Genomic DNA, 22,524 nt, shown 5'->3' on the forward strand with positions numbered 1-22,524 from the left:
TATATATATATTAGTGATATTTTATAATATATATTTTATTTAATTAATTTAATATGACAGTGTAGATTGACTTATGTACGAGAGCTGAATGCCCAATCGTCCAAAAATCAGTAAAACAAGTGAAAAAGTCCACAAAAGAAAGCCTCTGACGGGGAAGGAGGTTTCCTCAGGTGTTTCCAAGAGACAAATACGACGACGTTTAAGATGAAGAAACAACATTTGTTAAAGTTCCGGGGGGTGTCACAAACATTGCTTCCTTCCTCCTTCATCATCCCAAATCGATCTCTCTCTCTCTCCTCGAAACTCTCAGAAAACCCTAAAAATCAGAAGTTGAGATCGATGGCCTCCTTCGCTCGCCGAGCCATGAGCTTAGCTCAGATCCAATCCTCCCGTGTTCCCGCTTCTATTGGTCAGCGTCGTGGTCTCGCCGGCGCCGCTGGTAACTCCCCTTATCTTTCTCGACATTTCCTTTGAATCTACGATGGTTTCGGTATCAATTTTGTCTAATTCGCAAATGTTACAACTTTGCCAAGGTTTTTGTAATCTCTTGTTTGTTCTCATCCTTCCTCCTAGGTTCTAAGTTGAATCACTGTATAGTATATATTATGTTTAAATATAAGAATGTGATTTTGAGCAATTTTTTGTGGCAGATCACCATGGATCTACCAAGGTTGACTTCTGGAAACAGCCCACGAACCCAGGAAACTGGAAAGAGGAGCATGTATGTGTCTTTAACTTTCTATGTTTTTGTTATATGAAGCTGCCTGTGATCTTTTGGTGAGATTGACCCCTTCTTCCCTGATCAATGTGTGCAGTTTGTGCTTATCTCTCTTTCTGGCTGGGGCTTGCTCTTCTACAGTGGATACAAGCTCGCCACCGGGGGTAACAAAGAGGTACTTGCTTTTGCTCTTGCTCTTGCTCTTCTTCCGTTGCAATGCGGCTTCATGTTCCTTCCTTCCCTAAAAACAAGTTTTTTTTTTCCTTTTCCTTTTTTAATCTTTGCAGAAGCCTGTCGAGAGTACACAATGAGTTTCGCTGTCACCAGGAAGATCTTTTATGTCTCATTCTCATGCACTTTTTTTCCCCTTTCAGCATCTTGTGAGACTGGTCTTGTGTTTCATTTCAAAATAATATGCATCTCATGATGTCTGCAATGAATGATGATTCTTTATTGTTTTGTGTTTCATAATATCCTTATGTTTGAAACAGTCAGGATTTAAGCGAAAGCATTGTCTCTCTTTATGTACCTTGATATATGCTTTACATTCTATTTGATTGTCCTCCGGATGCCAATTTTTTGTTGGAGGTGATTCTGCCCATTTGAAAGTACATCTTTGTAAGTTGTTCTTGTCTGCACCTTTTCCCAGCACTGCTAGTGCGTTTATTCTTGACTTCAGCATACTATTACCGTTACTGCTTGATTCTTGTTCTCGATCTCTGGCCTTGTGTGTATTTTTTGGCGAGGCTAGAAAGTTGAAATTAGATGAGCTGCATGTTCTCGTAGTGCGAGCTAAATTAGCTTTCCAAGCCCGACTTGTTTTTTTTTCAGTTGTTTGTGTTTCGTACTTTGTCTCCCCAGTCACATAACAGGTGCAACAAGCTAATGATTAAAGAAAATACAGAGCATCCACCATACAATACAAGTGTTTTGCAGAATAATTAAGTTAGAAGTCAAATGAGTTGGGTGTGTTGGTGGTGAGGTCGAGGCAAGTCTGGCAGTTACAATCAGAGAAACGACAGAGCTTGCAGCCAAAGCAGACACAAGAAGTGCAGCCTTTGCAGGATGGAGAGCGAGTGCATCCTCTGTATACTTTCCTGCTTCCTCTTTCTTCCCCCTCCTCGCATGTTATCTTGTCATATGGATAATCACAACACTTCCAATTGGGCTCTGCCATTGCATCATGGTGCACCCGACATTCCTCTTTGCTCCGCAACCTGAACCTTCTTTCCTTCCCGCATCTGCTGCAACCAACAAACTCATCCCGATGAATGATTTTTGATCCGTTGGATTTCTTTAATGATTGGTTATAGTATCTGAGTAACACTGTCTTTGAAAGCGGAACCTTGTCTCCCCCGATGAACACCCACACATTGTTCCTCCAGTTTTTAGAAGTCTCTCTCTCAGAATGCTTTTCGAAGGCAGCAGGCGTTAACTTGTCTACCATCATAGAATCGAAGATGTCAAGATCACTCTAAAAGAAAGTTTAAAATGGAGATACAAAAGACTGCACGAAGATACATGAGGCAGCCACACATGAACATGAACAATAGAAAGTTTATGAACATGGAGATACATGAACATGAAAGACTTTGAACGGCAGCCCTGGTTTACCGAGGCAGAGACAACTGCATTGCATTTTCTGACTATCATGATCTCCGTAAACGCGATACAAAAGAAAGTTGCATAGATAATGTCACGCGATGAAACATGCACAAATACAATACGAAAACCCATTTAGATAAAAACACAAGAAAAATATCTAGGAGAGAGAGAAGAGAGACCTTCGGGGCAAGCGGGAGTGCATTGGCAGGTGATTTGAAGTTCTCCATCTGAGAAAACCCTAAGCCTTGCAATTGCGTCTCCGTAACGGTGGCTGGTGCAGCCACACATCACCTCGACGTAATCGTCTCCCACATGGACTTGACTTATTTCTTGAAGCTCCTCTTTGCTGAACAACTCCTTCGACCCACATTCTCTCTCCATCACCGATCGGGACTAGTAAAGAACGAAGAAGAGATTCCTCCTAGTTAGTATCGTAATATCAAGGACCTGTTGGCATAAGCTTGAAGATAGCTTGAGGTGCAAGCTATACTAATCCTACCGAGTTATGGAATTAGGATTAAATATATTTAGGAGTTATCTAAATATGTTAGTTAACCAGTTTAGAATAGGAAAGTTGTCAACTCTAGGGTTGAGCAGTTGTTATAAATACCAAGAGGGTGTTTCATGAAGGCTTGCGCGTCTAGGGTATTCTCGAGAGATGCACACAAGGTGTGTGGCGTCGCCCCACTATTGCTTGATATGATATATAATTGTAATTGAAATTGTAATCTTGTTATAGTGGATTTGTTCTGGACTAGGTCCCGGGGATGTAGGTTATCCGAACCCCGTTAACAAAGCTTGTGTCTTGTTTACTATTATGCTCTTCCATATACGCACAAGAACATCTCGTACTTCAACATATATAGATCTAGCCACATATATGTGCTTTATTTGGTATCAGAGCCTATAGAGAATTGTTTTCGTTTCGGGTGTGATCCTGGATTTGTGGCTAGCGGAGAATGCATATGAGAAGGTAGAGAGTATTCATGAAGGGGCAGAAAAATCACAAACTCTCATAAAGGGTTTGTTCTATCGGAGTTGTATAAAGAGCGCAACTAATTTGGTTGTTTCTATTACCGTCATCGGGACACGATTGAGAAGAAAAGAGTTTTACTGACATGGGCTTGAAAAGAAAGGTTAAGTGGATGAGAATTACAGTGTTCATGAACGTGTTTAAGAGGAGAATGAAATTGTGAATGTGACAGATCGGAACAGAGACTCATGGATTGTGTAATTTGAAACAGTAGAAATCATTCGTGTTCATGGGGTTTTTGTTGTTAGTTTGTCTCCTCTAAGACTTACAAGATACGAGAGATAGGTTTGTTATTACTGGACCAAGAGCTATGTTTATTAAGAGAAGAAGGTAGCATGGCTGTATGGGCTTGGATTTTTGGGTTTCAATGGCTATCAAGATATTAAAACAACGATGGTGAAATTGGTGTTGTCAAAGTCGATCCTCTACTCCACAACATCAATTTGAGATATAATTTAAAAAAAAATTAAAGATTTGAGTCTTCATCTCCAGCATCAATGGCGATTCACAATGAGTAAGGAAAAATTAGAAACTTGTGTTAGAGCTGCTAGAAGAAATAAAGGGTTTAAGAAATTTTGTTTAGGAAGCTGGTGGACACGTGTGAATTTTGGGAATTTGTAATAAATCAGCTATACATTAGTTTTCTTCTCTGTAGATCGAGTGTTTAGCTCACACAATTAACAAAGTTTGTTTTTCCTTCTTTTGGTGTGTGGTTTCAATTGTGCTGAAGAGGTTTGGTTGAGAGAAAGTGATGTTGGCATGTTTGATGTTGGGTTCATCGATCTGGACTCGTAAGTTCATGGAGATGATAGGGAGAGTCACGGCAAGTATAGACATGGTCGATTGGAAGAAGCTGGACACTATAGTTTCGTGCCGGAGATAGATTTAAGGGCGAGTATGACTCTCTTCTTGGAATCTGAGATTTATCAAAGGGAGTGATTGAGAATCTCCTTCTACGATAGATTGAGGTTTGAATTTATTTCTCACTGCAACTCTTTGAGTCTTCTTTTCTATTGCCGTTTTGACTTGAATGGAACCTTCACATTTACATGAACTTAAAGGAAGAAGCGAATACAAAATTGGTAAAGTATGTGGTAGCCTTTATGTAAATCAGAGGGTTTTTAAAGTTTTGAGTTTTTGAGAGGCTGATGGGAAAATTGGACAGAGATTTGGAAATCCTTCTTCAGGTAATGTGCTTAAGATGTGAAGATTCAAAGGGTGGTTTTCTCAATCTCCGATAGAAGTGACCCAAGAAAGATTCAGAGGTTGAGAAGCACGCCAGTGAAAACGAGTACGAGTATATATCGAAATGAAGCCTATGCAAGATTGAGAACTAAAAGGACAACAATGGTAAAAACAATTTGTTGATAAGAAGAAGTATTGAGGCCTTGTCTTATTTGATAAGCATTCTTGGATGTGTGTTGATGTAAATTGAAGCCAAGAGCTTTATAGAGGAGTTTCATAGAAAATTCAAAGCGAGAAGATGAAAAGAATTATGTTCGTAATCATGCAGTCACCAATGGTTCTTGTGTGGGGTGAAGTCAGCTGATGTTTTGTTTGATTTGTTGTATGTGTGCCGTGGCTCGGATGCTTGCCTTATTGAGACACACAATCAATAAGAGGGAGAAGTGAATTACCTGTGCGTGGACTGTGGAGAGCATAGAGTCTCCATGAAGAAAAATGAGATGGTGAGGGTTTGACTAACCGGAAGAGACTGACGTAAAGCATCAGCTCCATTGAAGAGGAAAACAAGAGTTATTCCACTCTAAGCACCTGCAGAAGAAAGAAAAAATTCATGAAGAATAAGAGCAAATGGGAGATCTGAGAGAGAGAGAGAGTGACGAAGCAAATTAAAATCTTGTGAAGACTGAAGCAATGAGGGAGTAAGGGAACTCACCAATGAGTTCTGCCAATGTCGTGAAAGAGATTCACGAACCAACCGAGAAGAAGTAGCGTGTGGGATCAAATTTCTTTGTTTTTGGACTTTGGGGATTCAGCTAATGAATCAAGAGGGAGTGTTGGAAGTTGATTCATTGCTTAATCCTACAAAAGAGAAACACGAAACAGAGTGAACAGATGCCAGAAGAAGAAGAGGAATCGTAAGAATGATGAAAACAGAGTGAACAGATGCCAAAAGAAGAAGAGGAATTGTAAGAATGATGAAAAGAAAAAGTTTTCGGGATTCAAGAACAGTTTTCTTTCTAGGATCGGTACTTTCTTCTTCGGTTACTATTGCTACAGGCCTCGGATTTAAGCTACGAAAGGTGTTCTGAAAAATTGAGAGCGAGATCTTTCTTATGATATAAAGATCGCCATCTGATTCGTTGTGCTCTAATGGGAAATTGCTTTTAAAGTTGGACTGCTTGCAGGCTGCATCATTCCGGATCTGTGCTAGGAAAGTGGCCGTAACTTTCAAACCGTAAATGCAAATCCTGATCTGTTTTTTCCTGCGTCTTCATTGTGTTCTGCGTCGAAACTGATGAAAAATGCAGAATTTTTTGTTGTCTCAAAACAAGAAGTTGTGAAGAAATATATTGAAGATTAGGTTGGAGAGCAGAATTTCAGAAGAGTGGATCATCTTGTCAGCTTGTAAACAGTTATGTGTGATTAACAAAGTTCATAAAGAAGATTGTGTGGTTGAAGAGATTAAAAGAGATGACAGAGAAAAATAGAGTTGATGGGAAAGAAAAAAAAAGGAAGGGACAAGTGAGATATGATCTGCATTATCAAGGTTGAAGTATTTGATCTCTTTTGGATGGAAAGGAAAGAGGTTCTTCTCAGTGATTATCATAAGTTCGGTCATAAGTTTCAAGCTGATTTGAAAGGAAAATCCTATGAGAAGCTGATTGGGATCAATCTAAGATGTGTCCGCTGCAGTCACAAAGACTAGAAAGACTAAGGTGAAGTATCTATGATTATGTCTCCGTGGAGCTTCTGGGTATTAAAGATTGTTCAGAAGTTGAATCTTGTTTAAGATAAGCATTGAAGAATGAAAGCGATGAAGATAGTGTTCGACGACATCAAAAGGGGATCAATCAAACTTGACATAAAATAAGATATAAGAGAATGTGTGGAGAGTGGGTAAGTGGAAGTCGAGCATCTTCCCGGAAGTGAGGAAAAGGTAGATATCTTAACTAAAGTGTTCAGAAGAAACAAGTTTAAAGAAATGAGGGATCTCATTGGCGTGAGAGATTTGGAAGAAAATGATTTCAAGCTTAAGAGGAAGAATGTTGGCATAAGCTTGAAGATAGCTTGAGGTGCAAGCTATACTAATCCTACCGAGTTATGGAATTAGGATTAAATATATTTAGGAGTTATCTAAATATGTTAGTTTACCGGTTTAGAATAGGTAAGTTGTCAACTCTAGAGTTGAGCAGTTGTTATAAATACCACTACCGAGTAATAAATACAAAACTCACCAATAAATTTGATAATGGAAGATTAGAAATCGCTAAAGAATGATAGTCTAATACTAGTAATTGTATTATCTTAACACACCTATAAGTGGCTCATCAGATTATGAAGGCTTGCGCGTCTAGGATATTCTCGAGAGATGCACACAAGGTGTGTGGCGTCGCCCCACTATTGCTTAATATGATGTACAATTGTAATTGAAATTGTAATCTTGTTATAGTGGATTTGTTCTGGACTAGGTCCCGGGGATGTAGGTTATCTGAACCCCGTTAACAAAGCTTGTGTCTTGTTTACTATTATGCTCTTCCATATACGCACAAAAACATCTCGTACTTCAACATATATAGATCTAGCCACATATATGTGCTTTAGGACCTTAGTTACATATATTATATATCTTTAATCTATTGGATTAGATTAGAGCCCTAAACACCAAGGGACAAGAAGGTAATTTAATATGAGTGAAAAGAGAGAAAAGCCCTAGCATCAGTAGCAAGGATCTGATAATTATATCAAAATCTCAAAGGCTAAAATGCTTTTGGAGTAAGAGAGACTTTGGTGTCCTTCTAGGTTTTTAGGGATTTGAAAGACAAAGAAAGAAACTATCTATACTATAGAGACAGAGAGATGATGGATGCGAATTAGGTGGGTGGCCAAAGAAAAACACCAAGTCGTGGGGCATGGCCGCATGGGAATTGTGAATCTTTTTTCTAAAAATATATATATATATATATATATATATATATAAATTTATCAACTTATTTTTTAATAACATATGTATACGTTACGTAAATAAATATATATATATATATATATATATATATCACTTATTTTTTAATAACATATGCATACGTTACGTAAACTGCGTACATACATAGATGATAGGTTGATGTGTACTTGTAATTGTGGTGATTGTCCATATTTGATGTTTGGTTGGTTGATAGATAAATAGAAGAGAAGAGATTAAGGCTGCAAATGATTGTACTTTTCAATCTGGTTGAATGAGTTGAACATGCTTTTCAATCTTGTTCAGCCAAAAATTCTCTATTTAAGATAAATATGTTTTCAACCCAAATCTATTGGGTCCCACCATATGACTGGAAAATAACATTTTTTGCGTGAAAATTGTTCAACCATAAAATAGGAGATGAACAGATTGAACGAGATGGAAAACTAAAAAAAAATTATTCAATTTATATATTTGAATTAATATTTTTGGATTTTAAAAAAATATCTTTTAACAAATCAATATTCGAAATCTAGATTGTTATTTCGATAATCAAGGAAATTCAAAAAGATTGTGAGTTTAAAAATCTGTTTTTTAAATTATTTATTTATAGTTTTAAATTATTATATATATATATATATATATTATATTTTGAAATATGTAACAAACAAATCGTTCACTAACTAATTATATTTTTTTTGGGCAGCAAAATGTTAATGATGATGTGAATGATGATAAGGGTATTGGAGTGGAAGAAGAAACACATGATGGAAACTATATGAAGATCGTCCGTGATCAAATTGCTGAGCAAATATGGTCTACAAGTCGACGTAGTTTTCGTCAGCAACGTTAGATTTTATTTTATATAATATTTTGTAATAAAATATTAATTTTCCAAATAAGAATTAATAATATATTAGTTTTTTTTAAAAACAATTCTTATATTTAAATGTATAATTTAATTATATATAATTTCAGATACTATTATAGATATATTATTAATATAATATTTTTGTATTCAGCTATTCAACTTAGTGGTCACCATTTAGCAAACTAATTAACTAGGTAATATCCCGCGCATATGCGCGGGTTGTTGTATTAGTTATGTTAATTTATTTTAGTTTATGTAATAATCATAAAATTATGAGAACTTTATGAGAAGATTTTTTAATAAAGTTTTTTATAATGTATTTTTGAAATTCTCCTTAAAAATACATATATAACAAACAAATTTCCTAAATGTTAATAATACACTTTATTTATTCAAATCATAAAAATATACCAGTTATGTAAAAAATATTGTTAATGATAAAAATAAAATTTTACTATGATATTCGAAATTTACCGAAAACATTTAATAATTAAATTGCCAAATTATTGTTGAAGTATCAATTAAATATATTTCCTATAAAATCATATGAAATTCAATTAAAAATCCCAAATGTTAATTTAATTTTTAATCTCTTTTATTTTCACCTTAATTTAAGCTATATTGCTAGGTTAAATTCTAATGATTTCCTCTTTGTAGTAAAATTTTGGAAATGTAATATCAAATTGTTTTTTATATAGAAAATCATTAAATTACAAAATTTTGAATCAAAGAAACATTAGAATGATCATTATATAATTATATTTTGGATCACAAGAATTAACTATAATGATGAGTATACAAATTCTCAAAAAAAAAAATGGAGGAAAGAAAGAGTTAAAAATTTTGATTTAATAATTCTATTATGATAGTTAATTGGGACGATTGAAAAATTGGACCCCTGACTTGAGTCAATTGCAAAATTGGACCCCTCTTTTTCTCTCTCCAACATTTGCCACTTTCTCCCTACTAAATCCTCTGTCATTCCATGTATTCACAGAAATGCCATTATTTCTAATTTATTTGAATTTCTTGCGAAAATGTTTATTACATCCATATCCTCATCTTCTTCTTTTATTTACGGTTGTGCCACCGCCATCAATTTTCCAACCACCATGATCAACCAAATTTGATGCTCTTATTGCTTCAACAATCCAAATTTGTGAGCTTAAATAACACCCAATGCTATGAGTACTTCATTTTTTCCATCTCCTCTCTATTTTAATCGAAAAAATTGAAAGTTCGTTAATCTTGTTATATCTCGTGAACAAGGAAAATTGGCGCTGTGTTTCTTCAGTGGTGACTAAATACGACGTCCTCGGTGCTTGACATTGCGAAACAACCACCGATAAGGTTATTTTCCGGTAGATTTCGTGATTTTCTTTGTTTTTTGTCGAAACTAGACTTCATTTGTTAGTCCAACCGTCATAAGATCATGTAAAGTCTACTATTTGGTCAGTTTTGTAATTTAAAATTTATCGACTTTCGAGCCCGTAGACTAAAATTCCAGTCTCCTTAATTTCATTTGAAAACAAAAAAATGTAGTGTAGACTGCATTAAAATATTTCCAACCAATACCTCGTTTGCAGTCTACTAAGGTGTATTTTTGCAATTGACCAAATTCTTGACTTTTTAGTGATGACTGCTAGGCTATGTCTTCTTATGATAATAAACGAGTAGACTTCAATAGTGACTATTTTTGGAATTGACCAAAATATTTAAGCATTGACCGTAATATTATTATATTAAAATAATTAGTTGACTGCAATAGAAGTCTACTACTTAAAAAATTCATATGTTGGTCAACCACAAAAATGACCACGGCAGACTGCAAACGAAGTCATCATTAATGTAGACTTCATACGAAGTCTACTTGGCGAAAGTCAAACTTGATCAATTGCAAAACTAACCACGACGAAGTTTACTTTTTCTTGTTGACGGATAGTTGAAGTCTATTACAGAAGTCTACTGTAAAGTCAATGGGTTGGTCAATTGCAAAAATAACCATAGTCGACTATATTTGAAGTTAACCAGTTGAACTTTCCATTGAAGTCTACCTTGTTTTATCTATTTAATTGCAAAACTAACCAAAAAAATTAACAAAGGAAGACCACAAAAGAAGTCAACCGGTTCTGGTAGACTTCATTCGCAGTCTGCTTTGTTAAATTGTAATTGCAAAATAGACCCCAAGAAATAGACTTCATTTGAAGTTATCCTCGTATAGTCTTTTTTATGTCTACTCGTTGATGTGAACATGAAGTCAGCATTATTTGAAAACCAAATTATTGCAAATTGGTGAATAATTTTTAAGATTTTCTTGTTGTATTCTTTGATATATGTTATTTATTTGCCTCTGTATATTTTTGACATGAATCCATATTATACATATGGAGAAATCAAGTTTTTGGTTTTCATAGGCAGTTAGGTCATTTAGGTAGACTAATTTGGGAAGACAACGTGTTGGAGTTATCTGTGAAGTCTGTATAATTGAAATAGTGTTTAATTGAAATTTATAAATTTTTCTTATTGATTTTGTAGTTCATTTGTTTTGTATCGGTTATGTACTTGCCTCTGTATATTTTTTTCATGATAATATATTATACTTTTGGATCAATCATGTTTTTGGTTTTGTTAGGCATCTAGGTTATTGATTTAAGACTTCTACGGGTAGTCAGCTGTGTAATGAGTATTTGACTTGCTGCTTACTCTTTCAGGTAAATGGCGCAAATACCTGTTGTTTTTGGAGTATGGGTGACGAGAAATGGGTCTTGGCATTTTGATATGGATGGACGCAAAGGTGGGAGAATGTTTTTTTTATGACACGGTTGTACATACGCTGAGCTTCTTGAAATGGCTGTAGAAGATTATCAGATTGACAAAGAAACAGAGATGGTTCAGTTATTGTATCCCTTAACAGAGATAATGCTTCAGCAATTGCCCCAAGATACCCCTCCTGTCTATGTCACAAATGATAGATCAGTTCAGAACTTGATAGATTTTAGTAGTAGGAATGTTGTTCGCCTTTGCGTCTCTACGCGATGCATGGATGGACAGCCGGTTAAGGAATGTGTTAATGATATAAAAAACTCTTGTTCTATAGACGATGGGGAGTCAACGGGTGAAGTAGGTGACGATGTAGATCCAGGTGCGGATGAATGTGTAGAAGAATGTCAAGAAGCTCTCCATGATACTACATATGAGAAGCCGAAAGATGTTGATGACATGGATTTCAATTACAGTGAGTACGGGAAATTTGAAGATGAAGATGAAAATGACGATAACGATGGAGATCACCTGGATGTAGATGCTGAAGAAGGGAAACCGTTTGTTGGTGGTATTCATGGACAGTTAAATAATCCTTGGATAGACCAACTGAAAGTAGGTCAATGCTTTCCATGCAAACATGATGTCATAACATAGGTGCGTTTGACCGCTATTATGTTAAAATTCTCTTTCAAAATTAAGAAGTCTACAAAGACTCGGTTGGTGGCAATATGCTCTGTGCCAGGATGCACATGGAGGGTCGTCGCCAGTGTGAAGAATGATCCAACAACTTTTTGGGTCACCAAATATCTGAACGTGCATACATGTTCTATTGTGGACCGCCTAGCTCACCGTAAGCATTGCACCTCCAAATATATTGGGCAGCTTTTTGTAGAACGGGTAGAAATAGTAGATGGTGTTGTCCAACAACATAGCGAAGATTCAATGAGGACAATGTTCGGCATGACATTGGATTACACAACTTCGTACAGGGCTTTACAATATGCATTGGAATATGTGAGAGGAAACGCCGAATCTGGATACACGAATTTGCCTTATTGTCTTAGAAAAATAGAGCAGTCAACCTGGGAAGTGTCGTTGACCTTGTTGTTGATGACGAGCATAGGTTTAAGTACCTTTTCCTATCTTTCGATGCTTCAATCCATGGTTTCAATTACGTGAGGCGAGTTATTGTGGTTGATGGGACCCATCTCACCGGAAAGTATGAAGGTGTATTGCTAGTCACTTACGCACAAGATGGTAACTTTCAGATATTTCCCTTGGCTTTTGGAATTGTCTACTCGGAGTGTGATGCTTCATGGGATTGGTTTTTCACCAAATTAAGTGAGTGTATCTCGGATGAACATCCACTGGTAGTAGTTTTGGATAGGTGCAGTTCAATAGCTAAAGCATGTCGCAATGTTATTCCATGGGCAACACGAGGGATATGTCACTACCATCTCCAAAAAAACATAATTTCTAATTTTTGTGGGAAGCAACTGATGTACTTGGTGAAAGGGGCAGCATATGCGCATACGCATGATGATTACAACCGCAACATGGCTTCTCTTACTAACGTAAATCCGGCCCTTGCAGCATACTTGAATGAGGCAGATCCAGCTTTATGGTCTCTGGTTTACTGTCCAGGAGATAGATACAACATCAAGAATAGCAACATTGCAGAATATATCAACTCGATGATAAAGAAAGCCAAAGGTTATCCCATCACATATCTCATTGTGTTTATTACGAAAAAGTTAGGTAGGTGGTATTGGAAAAGACGAGAGGATGCACTTAGTCTGACAACCACTTTTAGCCGGGGTGTTGAGTTCTTATTGGCCGTAAGGAAGCACTACGCAGATATGATGACGATAGAACGCATTGATGGTTGGCGTTTTTACGTTAGGGGTGGGCAACGTGACTGTTTGGTTGACTTGGAAGCAAAAACTTGTTCATGCGGGGTGTTTGATGTTGAGAAAATACCATGTTCACATGCAATTAAAGCTGTCAAGGCAGATTGCATATGTCTACCGTAGTCGAAGCTTACTATAGAAAAGATTATGTCTTTGCGTCATACGCGGCTAACATCATGCCCAATGTCGAGCACGATCCAATTGGGCCACATACCGATGTATACCTCTCATACTGAAACGGAAGCCTGGTAGGCAAAAGAAGTCTCGTTGGCTAACATGGATAGAACTGTCACGTAAAACAGAGAGCAAGCCGAGGAAGTCTCATAAGCAATATGCTTGTTCAAAATGCAGACAGCCTGGACATACTCGACCACATTGTGTAAGTAACAATCCCACTTGATACATTTTTAACGTTTTGTATATGATCGTCGGTTACACTAACAATTATTTCTTCAGGTTGCTGAAGACCGCGAGTAGAAGTTAACTTCATCGTGAAGTCATCTAGAATTTCCTTAGAAATAATTTGTCTCTGTAATATTTTTAGGAATGTTCCAACGTGTTCAAGTCGACACCCAATATTAAAGAACCCTAGTACTTAACTATCATTTATTTGTAAGACCATTTTATGATACTCCTCTTATTAACCAACCACTATCAGCTAGAGAATGATGAGTCAAATTTCGAGGTTAGTTTCTGATACAAATTCGCAAATACAAATTACTGGTCCAATCTGCAACTACTGCGGTAGATCGATGATTATTGTGAAATCATGGACAGATGCAAATCCCGGAAAAAATTTCTTCAGATGCACTATTCATGGTTTTTCCCATTGGTCAGACGCAGAACCATCACGTGGTTGGCAAAGGTGGAGCTTATTGAATGCGAGGGATGAGATCCGTCGGCAGAGAGAAGAAATCAAGGTACTTCAAGAATCTATAAAATGAAAGAACAAGTGTACAATGGTTTGGTGAACTCTGGGGTGGTTAACACATGTGTTGAAGACAAGAAGGGAAAAAATGATTTACTGGCATCCAATGAAAGGGAAAAAATGTTTCGACAATTCATGGTTCTCTCTTGGATAGGTTTCATTGTTGTCATCGCAATGTGTATAGGGATGTGTACGAAGTCTCTAAATTAACTTCAATCAGATGTCTATTAAGCTTTCAATGTATGATAATGCTTCAATTCTACATTCATTGTACCCTTTCGATATCTCTACATTCGTTGTACCCTTTCGCTATCTCTACATTCGTTGTACCCTCGTTTTCTCTACATTCATTGTATCGTTGCCGTCTATTTATCTTCTTCTTCACATATAAATATCCTCTCTATTTCCACTCAATCTATTGCATCTCCTTCTTTGATAACAAGAGAACAAGCTGGTTACAAGCTATGGCCGGAGAGAGTTCCAGTAAGCGTAAGCGAAGCAGTTCCAATTTCGTGTGGGAAGAGGAAGTAATAGATGCCATGAAAGACGCGTTTGAGAGGACGAGAGCCGTGGTTGAAGAAGAGACGAGGGATCACTTCAAAGCAATTCTTCGTATGATGAGAGATCACATGAAGAAGAAGGAAGAGGCTATCGCCCTAAAGCATTAAGTGGATCTGATCGACGCTCAACTATCCCAACTGAATCAAATATTGGGTCAACAACTTGTCGACTTCGAGGCAGAGCACAAGAGGTTAGATGAGATGAGAGAGGTAGCGGAAGCTGATGTCAAACAGTGTGTGGTTCCTCCTCCTATTGATTGGGGCAAACTTCATGTCCGTCTCGACGATTAATTTGCATTACCCAAACTCCTATTTGTATTTTATTTTTTAACTTAATATATGCATACTGAATACCTATTTCTATTTTCTATTTGTCAAATCTACATGTCCATTGTGCATCAAGATCCATAAGTCTCTAAGTTAACTTTAGAAATATGTCTACTAGGCTTTCGCTGCACGCTATTACTTCAGAAATATCTCTTCTTTCTCTCTCTTTCTGTATTATTTTATTAATTTTTAATAAAAATTTAAAATTACATATTCCCCGATAAAGTTTATAAATCTATCACCTTTATGTAGGTTGCAGAAGAAGTCTTTCGGTTAAATTCAATCATATGTCTACTAAACTTCCCCTGTACACTACTTTTGTTCACTAAGCTTTCGTTGTACGCTACTTGTCTTTTTTTAAGTTATGTTTTATTTTTGGGACAATTGCACTCTTTCACTCTGTTTTAAGCTTAACGTTTGAAGTTATATATATGCAACGAAAAACTGACCAAAAAATACCAATATCCCACATATAACTAGTAGACAACAAGAACAATCATCCTTACACATTAGAGTTTTAAAGGAGGATCATACAAAAAATATCAAGATACCACCCATCATCGGAGTTTAATCAGTAGGATCCCACTCACAAAATATAAAGATCCCCCAACAGAAACAAAACATCATCCTACATCATCCTACATCATCCTATTTAGTCTAACATAATTTAAACAAGAGTTTAAGTCTTTCAAACACGGGAGTTTATAGTTAGTCTCGGATTGGGGGAGGATCATAGAGCCCAAACTCGTCCATGTAGTTCTCCTCATTTGGTCCATGGCATTCAATCTCTTGAAATAAGTCACAAGCCATCTTCTCCTTTATCCATGTGATGTTTGCATCGCACAACGTAGAAGGAAAGGTTATCCCAAGAGCATGACATTCCATGATGTGACCCGGAGACGCGGATGCGGCACGGTCGCGGCTTGAGCTCTCGGTCAACTCACGAACGGTGGAACTTTCCTCGGCAAAGGCTCTTGGCTTTGGATCTGTGTGAGAATCAAACGAGGGAAACGGAGTTTGAAGCGATTCAAATGAGCCGTTTAGGAATACGGTCGAGAAGCCACAAATTGGTCGTTCAGATGGAACGGATGTGGGAACGAGCGAACGGTCGGTTGCGATGGAAGCGATGGTGGAGACGTGTTGAGATGGTTCGGTGGAGAACTCGAGAACTTGTGGAAGAGAACTCGAGGTTGCGAAGGGGAATTAATGGAAGCGAAGCGAGGGGAAACGAGAGTGGATCGAATGACGACACAAGAGGGCTGGTTCTTCTCTTGATACGGTCGCTAACAAGATCGAACCCGGTTCGAGTCTTGCTAGGGTTCTCTCACTTAGACAATCCCGGATTGAGCTAATGAGAGGATGGAGACAAGTCAAGAATCTCTCTTGAGAAAAGTTTTATTTTCATTCAAGTCTGCCTTTTACAATGAGGGTTTAGGCCTTTATATAGTGAGGCTTACAAATGGGAGACTCTACAAACCTAGAAACGTGGCCATGATCTAAACCATAAACATGGCCAAAAAGCAAAAGCAAAAGTAAGACAAAGCAATGACCAATCCAACGGTCATAGAAGGATCTAGAAGAAATTCAAAGAAGGAAGGGAAGGAGATAGGGTGGCCACGTCATTGGCTGGACGTGGATAAGATCTTCACTTCCTTGGCTCCTAAGCATGTCAATAAGTGTTTCCAAGTCATGAGCCAAGTGGGAACGAAGTGGAGATGCACTAGAGTTCGCTGCCTCGTTAAAACCTCTTCGGTAAACCCATTGGGACAAACCCGAAGTAGGAAAAAGAGTACAGCTCCTTCTAATGACTTAGGGATGTCTTCATGCTAGCTTGTTAGTGAAGACACACGAATCAAGCTTCCCAAAGCTGGTCGTGACTCAAGGCTCTTCAATGGTGATGCTAGCCATGAGCCCTTGATGTAAAGGTTGGAGCTTGGCTTGAAACTGCCCATTAGATAACCTTGTCTTGCTCCTCCTTGATGATCCTTGGGGACTGGGTGATGCCTCGTTGGTGTTCGGGGTCAGATTCTTGTCGCCTACGCTGGTTACTGGACGCTGGTACCATTTGTCCGAATGTCTGAGATGCGTCCGAGAGGTGATCGCGAGACGTCCGAGAGAATCGAGTGTTCACGGCCGAGTGACCAATTACGTGATCACATCATTCCATGTACTTCAAAGTATACACACCACAGTCACCTGCCTTCCTGTTCGGAGGCACTCCCTTTGTAACCCGCTCATGAGTGTACTTCTCGTACGACCACATTTGCTTGAACTCTGGGGTGGCTAACTCCCGCAGCACGTAGGGAACCAACACGGCAATGGGCTCGATGACAGATGCAAGCTCTTCGTCGCTGGTGACACTCGGGATGTTATCCCAGACGACGATGTGTCTCATGGGAATCGATATCCACAAAGCTACCCAGTGCGTCGACTTCACATTTAAAGGCGCGTATAAGTCGTCCACTTCCAGACCCCATTGCTTGTTAGTCTGTGCATACGGTGGATACTCCCTTGAGTGGTAGCTGAAGGCATCGGCCGGCAATAGTTTCCCAGATCCATTAGCATTTGCCGCAGAATAGACAAAGTATTTGTACTTCGTCGTCCACAGATGAGTGAACATAGCATCTAGGAAAGCCACTCTACTTGTTTTAAACCTCTCAGGATGTTGTGCGTGTCGATGTCTCAATAGATTCAACCCCGCATCCATGTGCTTGATAACCACATGGATTTAAAACGAAGTTATATAATATTGAAGACCGAAGTTTTCTAGTATACTTGAAGTAGATGTTTTGTAATAGACTTACCGAATCTTGTAGCCACGCTGCTTTTGTCTACAGTTCGTACCACCAAAGACAACTGCGGGATTTCTCTGGGACCTTGTTCTTGTACGTCCTGCGGGTGATGAATGGTTTGGATACATATAAGTTACTAGAGTTTCAAAAAATATAATTTTTGAAACATACCATAAAAGTTAGTAAACTTACGGATCTTTCTTTAAGAAATCAACCAAAACCTTCTTCAACTCCTTGTCTGCTTTAACAAAAGGATTGTACGCTGACGTGGCTGACTTATCACCCATGATAGTCTTGGCTGTGTTATCACCGACAAACGGAGAACGTTGACTTGACGCCAACCTCTTAACCCTTGCCTTGTGCCGCAATCCTAGCCGCTTCTTTCCTTGGTTCTTGTTTCTTGGCTCTAGCAATGTAGTCTGCAGCTGTTGGGATTTCCGTGCGAATAAACACAGGTGGGTCTGACTCAGTGTCAGATGAATCAGAGCTGACTATCTTTGGCACCTTTGTATTCGTACGAGTAACAGCTGGAGATGGTTTTGGGGTCTCAGATTGACCTGGCTTGTTCTGCAAATTTCGATTTAAAAATTACATGATCATTTATGAAAACAAATAATATTAAAGTCGCAGCACATGTTTAAAAGTCTCGAATAAAACAAACAAAGACAACACGGATATAGAAGTCTACTTCAAATAAGGAAGTCGACTTCAAATAAGGAAGTCTACTTCACACGGATAAAGAAGTCTACTTCACATAAGGAAGACATCACTTGTTTTTATGTCTTCGAAGTTGACAAATTTTGGAAGTCTAATTTTTTCTTCGCCTTGTACCTGGTATTGTGATTGTGAGGGACCGTAGTAGGAAATTGCAAGTGTTCAGAACTAACCATATCCGTCTGAGAGTCGTTCTTCTCCTTTGATACAGCCTCTGGTCTACCAATAGCCGCCTGAGAGTCCTTCTGTTCCTTTGATACAGCCTCTTTTGTAGCAGTAGCTGCCTGAGAGTTTTTTCTGTTCCTTTGATAAAGAATCAGCCTCTTTCGTACCAGTTACATCTCCCTTCATTTTGGTAAGATCCGAAGACAGGCTTTCAATCTTATCAGTCAACATGTCATACCGCAAATCGCAATTGTTGAAACCTACTCTCATCTGATCGAGCAGAGCTGTTCCCCACATGCCGAGCTCATTTTTAAAGGAATCCAAAATGTTGAATTCCATGTCAGTCGAAGGACCTGGACAGTGCCTCTTCCTACTTGGTTCACCAAATTCACCGACTCTCTTATTCGATCCCTTTTCTTCAATCTTAACATTCGGATTGTTGGATTCATAAATACCAACCGTCTCCCACAAACCTCTCCCCCACTTCCATGGACCAAAATCCCCATTGAATGCACTCAAAATGTTATCAATCTTCTCATCTGATTCATCGTCTTGCCAAACAGGACTGATCATGCCACCAATGGTTTAGAAGTTTATGAAGTTTGTCTACAATTTATATAAAACAAAAAGCAAAAGCAAGTTCAAATATAACACAATAGGGTTACCGACTCATCTAATATCGTGCATAAACTATAGACAAATCACGTGGATGCGTACCTGTTTTAGAATATGCTCTTTGACATATTTTCTTCCGTGACAACCGCAGTAAGCAAGCAATGGTGGACTTGGATTACCTGGCAACGGTTCCCCAATTAATTTGGCAAAATCAGGCATAGCTTCGTACACCCATATCTGCAGAGGTTCGACAAATCCGTCTAAGGTGTAACTCTGCTTGTTTAAGTCCTTCTCCTTAACAGACTGAATCAGGTTCTTGAAAGCAACTCTTCCCCATGGATAATCAAGAAATGCATCTAAATCCATGACTAGCCTAGCCATATTTAGATGGGTGGGCGTTGATGGTTTCCTAGCTTCTATAAACCCAGCGTAGATGGCTAAATAACCCAACCTAACACGCTCTATTCTATCCCAATCGTTTGAGTTCTTACATGCTGCGACCAGTTGCTCAATACTCGGACCGCTGTCTAAACTGACTCCAAGCTTCTCCCAAAACTCTTCCATCTCGTCTGAAACCTCAACCTCTGGCTGCTCCAACGACTCGACATCTTCACAGTTAAGTCCAGTGATGGCCTCAAACTCATTCAAAGAAAATCATAAAGGGTTAGATCTAACAAGACTCCAAATCTCGTACTTTTTGTTGCAGACTATCTGTAAGGTGAGCATATGGTGAACCAGTCTGGAAGCCCATTCAAATTGGAGACGGTTGAACTGTAACAAGACACCAGTCTGAAAACGCATATTTGTGGCTAAGTGTAGTTACGATCGACTTTGTGTTTGTATGAGCATAAAGTAAATAACGCACAAGCTTTGTTAACGGGGTTCGGTTTTTCCTACATCCCCGGGACCTAGTCCAGAATAAATTCACTAGAACAAGATAGCAATTACAACTGCATATGATACAAGCACTACTATGCCTATCATTCTTTTCTAGATGAATAAACCATCAAAAGATCTCTCTATCTTGTTGATGGGGCAACACCACACATCTTGTGTGCATCTCTCAAAACTAACTTGAAGCGCGCAGGTCTTCATGAAGCGCCCTCTTGGTATTTATATCAATTGCCCAACCCCTAGGGTTGGCAATTTTCCTATTATACAACAAATAGAAAATTGAGAACTTTCCTTTCTTTTTGGATAAGGAAAGTTTCTCTTCAAGATCTCATCTTGAATCTTCCATTCAAGATGTTCATCCAGCTAAGCAGCCGCCACTTGGCTTGTCCAAGTCGGCCTTAAGCTTCTTTACTCAAACTCTTCAATTCAGCTTCTTGTACTACTTCCTGTATTAACGTCGGACTAGTACAAGAACTGCTTCAGACGTTTGATACATCCTCCGATATATCTAACTGCAGGGTTCTTGATTCAACACCTTATCTTCTCTGCTTTGTGTTAATCAGTGTGTCAGCACCATCAGCAAGTGCTACTTAAGGTCTGCTCTACCGGCATTTGTATTAAGTAATACTTCATCTTCTGTGTCAGCTCTTCCAGTATCTGTATCATGTAATGCGTCAGCCTCTATGTCAGTTTTGTCTTGTTTTAGCAGAGAATCCATGACATGTTCTAAACCTGTTAAAACTTCAATCAACACAACATCTTCAATCTCTCCCTTGGTGATTGAGTTTTATAATTCCATGCTCCTTTTTAAACCAGCTTCAATCTCTCCCTTAATGATTAACTTTTCAATTCTATGCATCTTATAAAACCAGTCATCACACTATCTTCAATCTCTCCATTGATGACTGAGTTTTAAATCTCCTTCAATCTCTCATTTTATGGTACATCGTGCAATGTGTCTTGACAGATCAAGCATCCTCATTCTCCCCCTTTTTAACTTAGTCTGATACTCAAGCACATCCTTTAATCACTAGTAAAACTCCCCCATAGTTTCTGCTCTTAGCTCTCATCAGACTTGACATTCTCTTCTCCCCCAGCTTGAGTGCAAACTAAGTTAAAAACAACCAACATATCACTTTCCCCCATATTTGCATAGCATCTATATTATTCTTGAATTAAACCCGCTGCTAGTCATGCATTTAATGCACTCATCTTCTGAGCATAAACATTGAAGTTTCCTTTATTGATTAACTTTACTCATCCGCAATATCTGCAACATAAGCTTTGATATCTTCATATTTCTCTTCTTTTGCAAATCTCTTTGTTTCAGAGTCTCATCTAAAAATGATTTTCAGCATTCTTCATAGATTCCAACATGTTTCAACATCTATGCTCTTTGCCCTTCATGTCATTAGAAATCATTATTGCTTAAGATTTGAATCATCATCCATCTGTATTCCCGGACTCAAAATCAATTCTCTTCTACCAGAATCTATTTCCACATGTCTAGAGTATCTCCATCAATTTTCATCCCATTCCGAGTTCATTTGGTCGTCTGTTTGATGTTTCCACCGGAACTGATCAAATCTGAAACTTCAGATGAAATGTGCCCCGATCAGGTTGAAGAAGCTCAAATAAAACACAAAGCAACCATCAATATCTCAATCCCACCGTTGAAACTCAATACAGAATTACCACAAATCTTCCCACCAAGTTTCGGCTTGATCAGATTAGGTTTCATTCACCAAATAATGCCTTGAATCAGACATCTCAGAAACTGTTTCTCCTTGCTTCTTTAATCTGAAAAGTACATAGTTTGACATTGATGATGCAATTCATATCTCTTCTTTGACTTGAGATTCATGCTCATGATCACAACCCTTGATAGCTTCTCCATTCTCATGTAGTGAACCCAAACTTGTTCTTGCTACCAGCCACATAACCTTAACCAATTCACTTAGGCTATCCACATTATGCTTAATCTGAGTTACTCAAACTCTGAGCACAGATTGATACCGACCAACTTCTCATCTATAGTGAGTCATCATGTAGGATTCTCCTTCCTAATTGCTTTTCTCTCATTGTGTATCTTTAAGTTTGATCATTTTTCTCAAGCTAATCACCATGTTGAGCCAAACTTAAGAATTCCTCACAAGAATCTTTATTAACTTTGACATCTGTTTCGAGACTCTACCCTTTGATCACCAACCAATATTCTTGCGTCAAATCATTTCTTAAGTTTCAGCCATGTCCGCAAAACCCTTTTTTTAAACTCCTTACGATGAAAACTTAACTTAACTCCTTCCTCCAATTCTGAACAACGACTACAGCTTTGACGACATCTCTACATTGGTTGAGCAAGCTTCTAGTGATGATGACTTCACAGAGAACTAGAACTATTCACATATCTTTGTGCCTCATAACCTTAGCTCTACTTCTTCAATACAAGATCTATCCCATTACTCTCTAGCTCACCACAAGTGTTATG

General features: G+C 38.1%; 2 protein-coding genes and 1 pseudogene across 2 annotated transcripts; 2 read left to right on the forward strand and 1 right to left on the reverse strand.

Annotated features, from left to right (window-relative positions):
• Positions 1-256: 256 nt before the first annotated feature.
• Positions 257-1,238, forward strand: LOC104747772 (uncharacterized). Its single transcript, XM_010469462.3, has 4 exons — positions 257-439; positions 651-721; positions 816-893; positions 1,006-1,238. The coding sequence occupies exons 1-4, from the start codon at positions 340-342 to the stop codon at positions 1,027-1,029; spliced, it is 273 nt and encodes a 90-aa protein (XP_010467764.2). The 5' UTR covers positions 257-339; the 3' UTR covers positions 1,030-1,238.
• A 426-nt stretch (positions 1,239-1,664) lies between these two features.
• Positions 1,665-2,729, reverse strand: LOC104748890 (protein ULTRAPETALA 2). Its single transcript, XM_087487464.1, is given in 2 exon segments — positions 1,665-2,192; positions 2,441-2,729. Coding segments are annotated over 2 exon segments (792 nt in total). The 5' UTR covers positions 2,705-2,729.
• An 8,486-nt stretch (positions 2,730-11,215) lies between these two features.
• Positions 11,216-13,920, forward strand: LOC104734065 (uncharacterized; annotated as a pseudogene).
• The last annotated feature ends 8,604 nt before the right edge of the window (positions 13,921-22,524 follow it).

Source organism: Camelina sativa, chromosome 15, assembly GCF_030686135.1.
Source record: "Camelina sativa cultivar CO46 ecotype springtype chromosome 15, ASM3068613v1".
NCBI classification, from domain to species: domain Eukaryota; kingdom Viridiplantae; phylum Streptophyta; class Magnoliopsida; order Brassicales; family Brassicaceae; genus Camelina; species Camelina sativa.